The sequence below is a fragment of the Piliocolobus tephrosceles genome, chromosome 4 (genome assembly GCF_002776525.5).
Source record: "Piliocolobus tephrosceles isolate RC106 chromosome 4, ASM277652v3, whole genome shotgun sequence".
Lineage (NCBI taxonomy): Eukaryota > Metazoa > Chordata > Mammalia > Primates > Cercopithecidae > Piliocolobus > Piliocolobus tephrosceles.
Window position 1 is genome coordinate 131,504,915 of NC_045437.1, and position 13,123 is coordinate 131,518,037.

General features: G+C 45.6%; 1 protein-coding gene across 11 annotated transcripts in view; it reads left to right on the forward strand.

Annotated features, from left to right (window-relative positions):
- The first annotated feature begins 3,129 nt into the window (after positions 1 to 3,129).
- EBF1 (EBF transcription factor 1) overlaps positions 3,130 to 13,123 on the forward strand; it is a 405,784-nt gene continuing 395,790 nt past the window's right edge. For 4 of the 11 annotated variants that reach the window (XM_023218828.3, XM_023218832.3, XM_023218829.3 and 1 more), the window contains exons 1-4: positions 3,130 to 3,699; positions 5,865 to 6,021; positions 6,595 to 6,658; positions 7,310 to 7,365. In XM_023218828.3, the coding sequence (XP_023074596.1) occupies positions 3,566 to 3,699; positions 5,865 to 6,021; positions 6,595 to 6,658; positions 7,310 to 7,365 (411 nt within the window). In that variant the 5' untranslated portion in view covers positions 3,130 to 3,565. Of the gene's footprint in view, positions 3,700 to 5,006; positions 5,566 to 5,864; positions 6,022 to 6,594; positions 6,659 to 7,309; positions 7,366 to 13,123 lie in introns of those variants that run through there. The other 7 variants (XM_023218835.2, XM_023218836.2, XM_023218837.2 and 4 more) reach the window with 4 other exon arrangements.

A 13,123-nucleotide genomic window follows, 5' to 3' on the forward strand; every position in this document is an offset into this window, starting at 1 on the left:
CAAGGACACCCAGAAGAAAAGCTATGAATACACTCTGCTTGATTAAAATAAAGCACACTCACCACCCCAGGTGAGGTATATGCTGTCTCTGCACAGCCAAAGGGAATTAGTCTTATCAAAATATTCCTGCCCCCTTTTATTTTTCTTCCTTCTCTAGCCTGGCAGGTATGGAAATTGCCTCCCTCATATTTAGTTCATGGAGAGACTGGCTCTGGGGTAGAAATTGAGCTGCTCAAGGCTTCTTGCTTTGTGCCACTTTCTCATTTGGGTCAGTCAGCTTCAGGCTCTCAACAAACGCTTCCTTTGCAGATGCTTCTAGATTCTGCTCGACCCCAGAAATCTATCTGCTGTGTGTCTCTTGCTGATCCTGGACCTGACGGTGTCTATGCTTTTCCTTTCCCTGGCACTTTTGTCACCTTCCTTTGGCAGTGATCTGCTCCCTTCTTGTGTGTCCCTCACCATTGGAGACATCCCACCAGACTCAGCTGGGTGTCCTGCAGTTGAGGACTGTTTACTGGAGAGTAAAATGGAGGTTCAGGCAGTTAAAGAGAAGGAGGCCTGGGCCTTTTGCCAGGGCTATATGGGACCCATTGATAGGATGGGTGGGCTTTGCTTCCTGATCTCCTTACCTTCCAGGATCCTCTCTGAGCTGGAGAATATGGCCCAGGCAGGGGGAGGGATTGACTCTGGGGACCCCCTTGGACCTGGAGCATCAGGTTAAGTTTGGAGTTTTAGAAAGTTTTTAGCAGGCCAAGTTTCAATTGTGCATTTAAATACTATAGAGACTGAAAATGTTCACATACCTGTCCCCACAAACCTACAACCCTTCAAGTCTCTCCACCATTATACCCTTCTTCAACATGAACGCTATGTTAGGAACTCTTGTAAATGCTATGGGGATCCAGAAAGATCAGACCAATCCCTTCAAGGAAGTCCTGGAAGAGATGGCATTAATTATGGTACCAGGGGGAAAGTGCTCAACACACAAGAGATCTAAATGACACATGTGAGAGCTGGGCAGGCTTTGTGCACAGGAGATAAAGCAGTGTTTGAGGACAGTGGCCATGCACTACAGGCCAGGACCACACTCTTTCATCCAGTTTAGGAATCAGGAAGTGGCTCCACTGCTCTGCCAAGAGCACAAAGCATAAGTTTTGCCTGTCTCTATTCAACATGGACATATGTGCTTTTCCATCGCTGACCCCATGAGCTTCTTAAATCAAAGAACCAAGGAAGGCCAGCAGAAAGGGGACCTGGATTTCTGGCAGAGAATTTCCCCGAAAGAGTCCTTAGCAGATTTGGCTGCAGTCAGGGAGTTCCTTTGAGGGCAATGAAACAGAAGTTCACCATGTGCTTATTAGAGGTTACAACCTGCTAAAAAATGATGGGGCACATTACCCAGAAACTTCTAGCTATTTCCTTTGTCAGCCACAAAGATACATGCTGAAAGGCCTGAGGAAGGAGACAATTTCATCCTCTTTTCTTTCCTTCTTTCCTTCCATCTCTCCCATTTCCATTCGTTCCTCCTCCCTCTCTCCTTCTTTCTCTCTCCCTTCTTCTTTCCCATTTTCTCTTCCCCTTCTTCCTTTTTTCCCCTTCCCCTTTTCTTCTTTCCTCACCACCTTCCTTCTCTTCTCCCCCCTCTCTTCTCTGCCTTTTCATATGGTAGAGACAGAGTTAGGAAGGATTTGTTCAAGCCCTCCTTTTTAACAGAAGAATAAAGGAGGATGAGAAAAACCCTGCACCAAATAACCAGCTAATCAAGGACGGTTAACATCGCTGTTGCTTTGGTAGTTACTCTAAAAACAAACAAACAAACAAACAAACTACTTGGGGTGGGGAATGAGGGGTTGGCATTTGAGAAGATTTAAAAACGCATCCTGACACAGCCCCAGTGACAGCATTCATTCCACCATTCACATATCTCTAGGACTGCCCGAGAGAGGTGAGCGTGTGAGTGAGAACAGTGCCCAACCCTGGCAGCCTCTAGGCTAGCGGCCGAAAGAGAAGCGTTTCAGAGGTCGGGGTGGGAGCAGAGCCTGGCCCCCAACTTCCTGGGAACCCACAGCTCCTCATTTCCCCGGGCCCAGCGTCCATTCACCCCTCCCAGCGTGGAGGTCGTGCCCCTCCGCGAGTTACCAGCCCCGACCTCGCGCACCCATATTCCATCCCACCGCCCCCGCCTCAAAGCGAAGAGGTGGGCACCTGGGACGCGCGTCCTGCTTTTTCTGCCCGGGCTCTCCCGTCTCCTCCACTTTTGTCCCCGACGTCCCAGAACAGCGGAGCAGGACGCGGCATCAGCCCTCGGAGGGCGCAGCCTGTGAGCCTCCAGCGCGCTCAGGGCGCGGCGAGGATGCTAAAAGACTGCAATGGCCAGGATGCAGACCCCAAGCTCAGATTCCTGGGGAAGACACCCGCCTCCCTTTCCCTCTGTCCCCTCTCCGTCCTCGCTCGGACCCGCTCCTCCCTAGCCCAGACGCCAGTGCTCAGCGCTCCCTCGCTCGCCACTTTGCAAGGAACTTTGGCCGGCTCCCCTGCGCCACCGGGAGCGGGATGTTAATGAGAGAGCGTGGCCCGGCGCGGCGAGCTAGCCGGCTCCCGGGTCGCGATTGGCTGCGGCGGGGCGGAAAGATGCCGTTATGCAAATGAAGGGGCGGGGCCTCGAGGCGCGGGCCCCGCCTCCTCCCTTTGGGGTTAGTGTGCCTGTGTTTAGCTCTGGGGAGAGTCAAACTGGATTCCATAGGGAAAGCCTGCAAATCACTTCTATTTTAGCAAGGAGAAAACAGAATCTCCATCCAGCAGGGTCCACCCCTCTCTCTTTCTCCCTCTCCTCTCTCTCTATCTCTCTTTCCCTCCCCCCCTTTCCTCTCTCCCTGTCTCCCCTTCCCCCCACCCTCTCTGGTGTATCTGTCTACGGCAACGAGCGTCCTCCTCATCTACACGCAAAGGAAAGAAACATCTTTGGTTGGGAGAGAAGGAGGAAAAAAAAGAGAGAGAGGAAAAAACTTGCCTGGTTGTGGAAAATGACACTTGAAGTAGCAAAGCCGGCAGCGCGAGTTGAGTCTATTGTTTCTTAAATTGCCATCAGGGTTTTTTTTTTTTTTTTTTTTTTTTTTTTTTCTTCCTGCTTCTTCAAGTGAAGGTACCTCTACAAAAGGAAACTCCAGCCCCTCCTGTCCTCCACCGGCCTGTGATCATTACAAAAAAAAAAAAAAAAAAAAAAGAAAAAAAAAAAAAAAGCACCCAAACCAAAAATCAACCAACCAAACAACCCCCAACAGCCAAGCATACATCTCTAATTTTATTATTTTGGTCTTTTCGTTGGATTTTCCCTTTCTTCTTTTTTTCGGGTTATCGCTCAGTTTTGAGCAGAGGTTTACATTTTTTACAAATTTGCTTTCCAGCCCGCCTTGATCTTCTAAGTGCGAGTTCATCGTCCGAGAAAAAAAAAAAAATCTCTGGTTGGCGTTTTTGTTTCCTTTCTTTTTCTTTCTTTTCTTTCTTTTTTTTTTTTTTTAATTTTTTTCAAGGGGGAGGAGATTTTCCACAAGAAAAGGTTGTTTTCATGTTTGGGATTCAGGAAAGCATCCAACGGAGTGGAAGCAGCATGAAGGAAGAGCCGCTGGGCAGCGGCATGAACGCGGTGCGGACGTGGATGCAGGGCGCCGGGGTGCTGGACGCCAACACGGCGGCGCAGAGGTGGGTACCGCGCGGGGACTGCGGCCGAGGTGAGCCGCGAGCGGGGGAGCCGGGAGGCGGCGGCCGCAGCAGCAGCAGCTGCCGCCGCCGGGCCGGGCCGTGGGGTGCGTCCGCAGCCGCTGCGCTCCGCTCTCCGCCTGGGCTCCGCGCTCCCCAGCCGCTGTGCCTTCGTCGCCTGCGGCCGGAGGACCCGGAGCTGTCTGCGAGGAGCCCACGCTTTGCCAGCACTTTCCCCTGCCTCGTCTGTGACTGTTTTCATTTTGTTTTAACCCAGAAGAGGCGTCTCAACATAGCATGTTGGATATCTGTGTTTTATGTTTCTATGTGATTGCTCTTTCTTTTCCGGCCGGCTGTCTTTTCTTCTTTCCCTTCTTTCTTCCTTTCCCTGTTTCTTTTTTTCCTCTTTCTTTTTTCCTCTTTCTTTTTCTTTCTTTTATTTCCTTTTTCTTTTCTTTTTTCTTTCCTTCTTTTCTTTTTCCTTTTTCTTTTCCTTTCCTCTTCCTGCCTTTCTTTTCTCTTTCTTCCTTCTCTCCTTTATTTTCTTCTCTTCTCTCCTTCCATTTCTTTCGTTCTTCCTTCTTTCCTCTCCCTCTTCCTGCCTTTTCTTTCTTCTCTTCTCTTTCATTTCCTTCTCTCATTTCTTTCCCCCACCGTCCCTTAATTCCTCCCTCACTCTCTTCCTCCCTCCCTCCCTTTTCTTTCTCTTCTTTCTTCAGCTTCCCTCGTTTCTCCTTTCTCCTTTCCTTACCTCTCTGTCCCTCCTGTTTTCTCGTCCCATTTCTCCCCTGAGTCTTCTCTTATTTCTGCTATCTGGTTCTCCTTCCCTCCCTCTCTGACTTTCAGTTTTTCTCAGTCTACCGGTAGAATAGCAACTCCCAACTTTAATTCTGACATCTCCTAAAAGTCTTCTCCACCCCCTGTCACCATGGCCTCTTCCAGCCCCTCTCTCACTCGCAGCTCCCCAGACACTAGACCGTGCGGCCTGAAGGCATTGCCCTTGGAGGTTGACCTGAGGGAACTTTCCTGGGCACACCCAAGGCCCTTTCCCAGGCTCCTGGTCCCAAGTGAAAAATGGCCTTTTCCCCACCCTTAAGCCACCAGCTGAGCTTGGGACAGTGGGAGATCTGGTGGCCCCAGGCCTTATCGGACTCAGAGGGCGGAAGGGGAAGAAGGAAGATGACTAATTACATCATCTCCAGTTTCCCTGGGCTGGGGACAAGTGTCCCTAACACTGTTCCCATCCCTACTGAGTATTAGGATGAGGGTGGGTGGTAGTGAGAGTGAATTGGGTAACTGGGCTGGAAGTGAAAGTGTGTGCGCGGGGCGCTCGTGTGTGTTCGTGTATGTGTATGTGTATGTGTGTGCCTGTGCGCGCTTGTGTTGGGCAGGTCCGGCTGTCAGTGGCCGCCTGGCGCCCCAGGCGCTCCAGCCTCCCGTCGCCGGCCGGCGCACTGAGCCAGCAGCCCCGGCCTTTAGGATTTCTGGAATGAATGTGAGGACTTCTGCGGTACAGCGAAACTTTGTTAGGACAGGTCTTTAAGAAAACAGCCCTCTTCCCTTTTTCACAGCGACCACCCGCGACAGTTCTGAGCCCCGCCCTCGGACCCTTCTCCACATGCTTTTTGGTGGTGGGGGGATGTGGCTTCCCAAGGCCAGGCACTCGCAGTTGGCCGGATCACGAGGGGTTCCTGGAGGGTGGCTGCTGCGGCGAGACGCCGAGCGTGTTTTCCATCCATTCCCACCTGCCCTGCTAGCTGAGACATGAGATTCGAGGGGTGCCAGAATAGAACTGTGGGTTCTATTCCGCGAAGGTGTGTTCACTTCATCCACCACCACTTTTCTTCCTCCCCACGCAGCGCGTGTCAGGTAGGAGTAAATGCTTATAGCGTTTCATCTCGCGCGCAAAATCCAAACAAAACTTTCACACTTCTTCAGCGAGTTCTGAGGACGCACCCGTCCTTGGCGGAGAGGACCAGAACATGAGGGGACATGTGTGTCCCGTCGTCAGCTGGGTCTATGTCGCCTGAAGGGGCGTGAAGAGCGCCCACTGGATGTTTTGGGGGAAGAGGAGGTGGGTGTTTGAGGGTTCGAGTGTGTGTACAGGGTGACAAGGGGCGCGGCTCGGCGTTCGGTTTAGCCATCTAACTCTGCGTCTTTGGCCGCAGCGGGGTGGGTCTGGCCCGGGCTCACTTTGAGAAGCAGCCGCCTTCCAATCTGCGGAAATCCAACTTCTTCCACTTCGTCCTGGCCCTCTACGACAGACAGGGCCAGCCCGTGGAGATCGAGAGGACAGCGTTTGTGGGGTTCGTGGAGAAGGAAAAAGTAAGTGGGCGCAGCGCTGTCGCCCCTCGTCCCCGGCTCGGCTCGGGAGCAGGCCCAGGAGCCTTGGGCGGTGCGCCCTTCCTTGAGTGCAAAGCATCCATAACACACTTCTGTTGGGGGGGGTCCCCCAAGCCACTTCCCATCCCGGACGAACCCAGGGTCTTGGTCCACTGGCTCCTGCTCCAAAAAAGTTCTCACGGAGCCCCCAGAGCTAGAGAGAGATGAGCCTGGCTCTACAATCCACAGCCTTGGGCACCCGGGATGAACCCGCCCTCCGCTACCAGATCACTCACCGCCTGCCTCTGGTGGCCGGGGCACGAGCCCCTAGGCCCTGGGAAGAGAATCGCCTGTGTGCGCCCGACGGAATTTTCTTTTGAGAGAGAGGGAGCAGTCAGGAAAGGGGAGGGGGCGGAGAAGGGATCACAATTGGCCGCAATTTCTGCTGCTACCCTGGCTGGCTGACTGGCCAGCGGGGGTCCCGGCTGGGGGAAAGTTGCCTCGAAAGTTGGTCCGCTCGCTCACGCAGACCTCTCTTCTGCATCTCTTGTGTCTTTGCGTCCTGATGCAACCCAGGAAGCCAACAGCGAAAAGACCAATAACGGAATTCACTACCGGCTTCAGCTTCTCTACAGCAATGGTGAGGCCCGGGGCGGGTCTGTGCCCTCACCCTGGGGCTCCAGGTCTGGGCAGGGGGCGCAGGGAGCTCCAGGTGGACGAAATCCTCCAGCGAAGGTCAGTCACCCGCCTTATTCGAGGTGAACCAGCCTCTCCTAAATTTCGCCTTGGAGGTTTCACCTGAGGAGGCTCCGAGTGGCCCAAGAGCCTTATCGGTCTCGCTTTTACCTGGGGCCAGGTGTAGTGCCTCATCTCTCCCTGAGCCACTTTCATTCTTCCTCCCTTATCCTGAGGCCTGTTCCTTTGGCTTAGCCCAGGCTCCAGGCCCAAGTCCCCTTGAGTTTAGGGGCTAGGAAGGGTCATGGCCTTGAAGGCTGCAGGCGAGAGCAGAGGGACTCTTGTGAGAATAGACAAGTCGGGGTACCCCCATCCCAGTCCCAGCTGCAGACCTTGGGGTCTGGCTTCCGGCAGCGCTAAGGCTAGGTCAGCAGCACCTCTTTGGACACTGGGGAAGGGAGATCCTGGCTGTATTTTCCAGGACAGCGGAAGTTCCAATCAGCCTTAGAGCCCCTTTTGTGATATGTGTTTGGGGGTTTTGTTGTTTACTTATTGTCCACCCACCCTCCATTGCCTCTCACTTAATTCTGCTCCCTTCCCCCATTTCCAACCCTAGGGATAAGGACGGAGCAGGATTTCTACGTGCGCCTCATTGACTCCATGACGAAACAAGTAAGTTTCTTGATTTTGGGCCACGGGGGTCTCTAGGTCACAAAATTCAGGACAGTCAAGAAGCTAGTTGCTCCACCACAGGAGGGCTGGGACTCTAACTCTAAAAGCCAGCGGGGGCGGCTCAGACCACACTCGCACCGCCTTCCAGTGTCCATTCATGCACTTGCACCGCCGCGTGGGGATGAGGGCTCGACGGCGCCGTCCCTCCAAGGGAACTCGGGCCTTGTGAATTAAGACTGCAGGGTGCTGAGTGGCGAGAATAAGGGCTGAACTTCCTCTGACCCGGCCAGGGAGCCCCAAAGGGCGCAAAAGGTGCCCAGGGACCCTGGTGCGGAATGGGCTGAACCTCTGAAACCCAAGCTAGCCAGGCCTCCCCGGGAGGCAGAGGGGCAAGGGGCTGCGGGGGCGGAGGAGGGGTGGCAGAGGCGGCTTCCCCAGGAATGGTGAGATGGGCTGAGAGCGCAGATGACCATTCTGCAGATTTGTTTTCAAAGCGAATGATGGTGAAGGTAGTGTTGAAAGAGGGAGCTACAATTGTTAGAGGATATTTTGCAAAAACCCTCCTGCTTTTGCCTCCAAGTTTGGCAGGAAGCCAGGCAGCATGAGTGAGCTTGTGGTCTTAAAGGTACATAGACGGCATTTTCTTAAGCTTCCAACACGCGGGTGTCAAGCAGTATACATTAAGGTTGAGTTATGGTTTAAAAGATACAATTATGAGCCGAGTCAGAAAAGAGGCCTGACGTTTTAATGAGGCACAGGAGCTTTTTCCCCTTCTTCTTAATTTTAAAAAAAAGTTTAGTTTCAGAATTAAGTAGCTGGTTAGGTAGTTGGAGGAGTTAGTAGCAGAAAAAAGAAGACAGTTTTATTGGGTGGGGGAAAGAAATCAGAACAAAGAAAAAGTTATCCATTGTGTACTAACCAGCAATTTAGCAAGAGGATTAAAATTTATTTACTTGATTGTGATTTTAGAATGTTTCCTTTAAAATAAGAGAAATGATCTTCTTTCATAGATATTGGCTAAGAAAGTTTCAATTAGGGTGTATATGCATATTTAAAAATTGTTTTTAGATACACCACGCTGAAATATGTGGTAGAAATGCCACATTAATAAGCTGTTGGGCATTTTAAAAATCTAATATTCAAGAACCAATTTAATAGCTATCTTTGATGATCACGTTCATATTTCAGTGTGACACAAGTAGAAAACAAGAGTATGAAATCTATTTTTTAAAAGAAAAATAAATATTGATTGAAATCTGTTTCATGTTATTTGCCTAAAATATTTGGCTTTCTTAAAAATCTGTTTATTTCTCAGTTGATTGCTCAGAGTAAATCACCATTTAAACTTTTGGTCTTGGTTTTATTTTCTTTAATGGATTTAATCATTACATAGGATAATTCCCTTTCATTTGGACACTGCATTTTTTTTCTTTTTTTGCCTTCCAAGGCAGAAACACAAAAGCCTGATTTTTAATAACTTTTTTTTTTCTTTTGCGATGTCAAAATAAAAATGTCTTAAGTGGAGTTTTGTTTTCAAAAATTGCCTTTGATACCCTGGATATCTTTTCCTGCCATTCTCATTACAGGAAAAAAAAAAAAAAAAAAAAAAGTTAGGAGGGAGAGGGGGAAAGTAGGAACTCTAAGACATATTCTCTATATATTTATTAGGATTTACTTTGTAAAAGATAAAAGGCACACCTACACAAATCAGTGCATAAGGCCTGTCTGCTTGTGCAACATTGACCAATGAAATATTAAATTATAGGTAGCACTATGAAATGAGCAATTGTAAGAAGCACAGAATTAAGACATGTTTGAAGTGATTAATCGCTCTCTGATGTAAACCTCCTCAAAATTTTATTTTAAGTCTCTCTAGTCAAAAAGTGCCACTACTAACTGATTTTCCCATTATGGGATGAACTGACTTTATACTCACATAAAAATGAGGGAAGAATCATCTTTTGATTTTTTTTAAAGCAATACATCAAATATCATTTTACTAACAAGGTCATAGAGCTTAAGAAGAACTGCAGCTTAAGGCATTCTTTGACCACTTGGTGTCATAAATTCTATCAGGAAAGAGGGCGGAAGAGAGACAGAAAGAGAGAGAGGAATAAGAACAAGATTAGTTTTATTTTTGATAATAGCACTTATGAGAAAGTCATTTGCCATAACATGACATCTCAGTAAAAGTCAAAATTATAAATGCATGCAATGATATATTTTGGTGGGGAGTGGCCTGAGAAAAGGTTTAATAATGAAGTCTAAAAAATATCAGGAAAAGGAATATCTCAAAGCATACCTGTGTGCTATCATAATAATTGTTTAAATAACCACCTCTCTGTAGCTTTCACTTTGAAAGGCAGTTTCTACTCATTATCCAATTGCTTGTTCTTTGATTATGTGCTGCAAGAGTTTTGGAAGTAGGTTAGCTTCTTGTCTACAGGGTTAATACAATGGCCTCCAAAAAGCAGATAGATCAGCGTGAAGAAGCTTAACTTTCCCTAGGTGTGACATAAAAATAATTTATATTTAGCCTTAATGAGTAAAACAGTGAATCTTCATCTAGCTTGAAATTATTCTATCATAATTAAATACCAAGTCTGATTTAAATTTTCTTGAATCTTTGATTTTAGTTTAATATACAGTGGTTCCTTAAATCAGATGTAAGTCTTGATATAAACTGATTGATTAAATGATCACATTTTTTTCCTGTAAAATTCTTCCTCATAGACTATGGATTTTGATAATTATTTAGAGTACAGAATGAAATATTTCTGGTGTGATAAGTTCTGATAACATCCATTGTGAAGGAATACCTAGCCACTGTTCAAGTGTCTTTTCTTAGCTGCCTGTTTATTATAACATTTTTCCTATCAGAGATGCAGCTTTATGTGAGTGATTTCATATCCTTGACTAGAAAGTGGGGTTAAAACGCAAAATGAATTTTGGGCAAGCAAAAATTAAAACTATTTGTGCATTCTACATTTCCATAGACTGTTCTTGATCTTGGGTGGAATTAGCAGCATTGAGATAAAAAAGAAATGTACTCAATCAACCAAGATGTATTGGTATGACACAGTATTTCACACCTTTTCAAAGTGTCTCATTAGACTATTTTGGGTAATGACTCTTAATTTTTGGACTCTACCAGGAAAGATGAAGCTTCATTAGAAATAAATATGTAAGAATCTGAGATCCCTTATCCCTATGCCTTCATTGTAAAGCACACAGGATATAATATTTTAAAAATTCATCCACCAACTAGAAAATAAGAGGCTTGCTTTTGGGAAGGGTTGTTCAAAACCAAGTTTAGCTGGACTAAAAATAGTTTGTTTTCGTGTCATTACTGTTTTTGGTATTCCATTAGTGAGCATGCAGAATGCCCTGTAGGACCCAGAAGTTTATGGCTATTGCATCCAGAAACAATATCTACTGCAGAAGCTCAAATGAATCCAGTGGGGGAGGTCTGAGGTTTAGTGGGCATCCTGTCAGATTTTCATGTAGTATTTGAAATACGATTATATTCTGTGATTGCTATAGTGAGTTATTTATCTTTAAATAGTTTTTTTTTGAGTTTAGCTTGTCTCCCCTCTTCCCATCTTGCTTTAAAAGAGTGATATTTTATTCAAAGAAGATACCAAATTGTATTAAGTTATCAAAACAAAACACTCTCTTCCCCTAAACAAAAGCTTGTTTGAGAAGCAGAAGATCGTAGTCACATAATCATTGTATGTATGGATTTGAAAGTAGGTGATGTAGTGAGGAGACTGTGAAAAGGGTCCCAGGACAGTGGGGGGTCCAAGGTACAATCATCAGAAATGCTATCAGGTTTCTCTTCCCAGCTAGACTTCTTTATATATTTGTTTTGATCTTCCCAGTACTTTAAGTTATTGATGCAAGTGTATTTTTTTCCTATTGATTGTTTCATTATATCCTGCCATGGCTACATAGATTTGATTAACAATCCTTTCAATTCATGGTTCTTCATTGGTAGATAAACACATTTTCAGTATATCAATAAGTTCCCAAGGAATTAACTAGGCCAGCAGAGAGGTTCTTTCATATATTTGGGGAAATAAACAAACAAAAAAGGACATAGCAAGTTTATAGTCAGAGGCCATATTTCAGCAGCTTTCTCTCTCCTTTGGTAACATGTCAAAAATGCAGGTGATTTAAATTTCCTTGCACATAGAGGAATGAAGAAGTTTGGAATTTTTATGCATGATCAGGACCTGTGTTTGGGAAAATGTAAACTCATCACAGTGGAAAATGTGTTGTTTGGAGTCTGGGGGTGAAAACAAAGCTGATGGTTTTGGAGAGATTGCCGGAGCCAGATGGCCTAGTACTTCCCCAGTCTGGCGGGCCAACTGCTCCCTCCTGGATAATATACAGCCATTTGTTCGGGGATATTTACGCTAGAGCTGTTTCCATGTGAATGTTTGAACAGCATTAAAAATGAACATATTAGTAGAGATGCGTTTATTGAACTCGTATGACTGTACAAGATAGTCTGTTCTCTCTGTCTTATATTGCTGACAGCAATGAAGGAGTGTTTGGACATTGGTGAATTGTCTACATAGTTGTTGAGCAAGAATGATCTGGTCTTAGTGAACAATTAAAACATATCAATGTTTGGAATCAGGCTAATGGAAATGATGTTAGCACCTACCTTGAATCTCTGTTGTGAGAATTAAATAACTTCATACATGTTAACGACTTAGAACAGCAACTAGTACAAATTAAATGCTTAATAAATTAGATGCCTTTATTATTATTATTATTATCATTATTGCCCCATTGGGTTGACAAAGCCAATTGTATTTACTAATATAGGTGTAAATGTAGTTTCCGTAGGAGTGAAATATCTTTTATTTGTGCTAGAAAAAGAAATACAATATGGGATTGTTAGAGTGATTTAGTTTTTTATGGTGTTTGAATAATATAAGGGGTTTTAGCTCTTTGAGATATAAAAGATGCATTCTAAAGCTAACTGCTTTTGGTACACGTTCCCTTTTTATTCAGGGCTGTGATGTAACTGAACAGCATACTGAATATGATATCATTCCTTCTCAACTTTCCTAATTCACTTCTGAAAACGGGCCTGCTTAGCTGTTGAGCTGAAATTACATCTTTGTAATTTGTTCACCAGTAGCCAAGCTGCTAATTGAAGCAAAATTATTTTTTTATTTTATTCCACTACTAATGTTGGATTGCTGTTTGATATGTTGTTTATGAAATGTCAGATTTGTGGTGCTTCCTTTGGCATGGTTTAATTTTTAACTGGTGTGCCTTCACCTACTGGAAATTTCTAGGACCAGATTAGCTAGCACCCTTTTTCTAAATTTATTTTTTTTATTTTTTAATGACAAGCAGTAGAACTTGGTGGTTGAATGTAATGATTATTATTACAGTGTGTTGATATTGTAGGTTGCATATCATTTTTTGATTAGCTCAATTCTTGGTAATTTGCTGCCAAAGGCTTGTTGACAGTTTGCATTCAGAAGACATTTCACTTGTGGTTAAAGCAGTTACTTTGTATATTCATGAACTTACTCTCTTAGGTGATAAAGTAGGTTTGGCCTTTTATTTTGTAAGGGGAAAAAGGAGTAACATATTTTCAGGGTATCATTTTGATTTAAATACAAAATTAGGAGTCTTTGTTAGTTACTGATAACCTTTCTTTCCCCTCCCTCCAACCCTTTCTACCTTCCTTCCTCTCTTTTTCTTAATTTCTTTTCCTTTCTTTCCTTCCTTC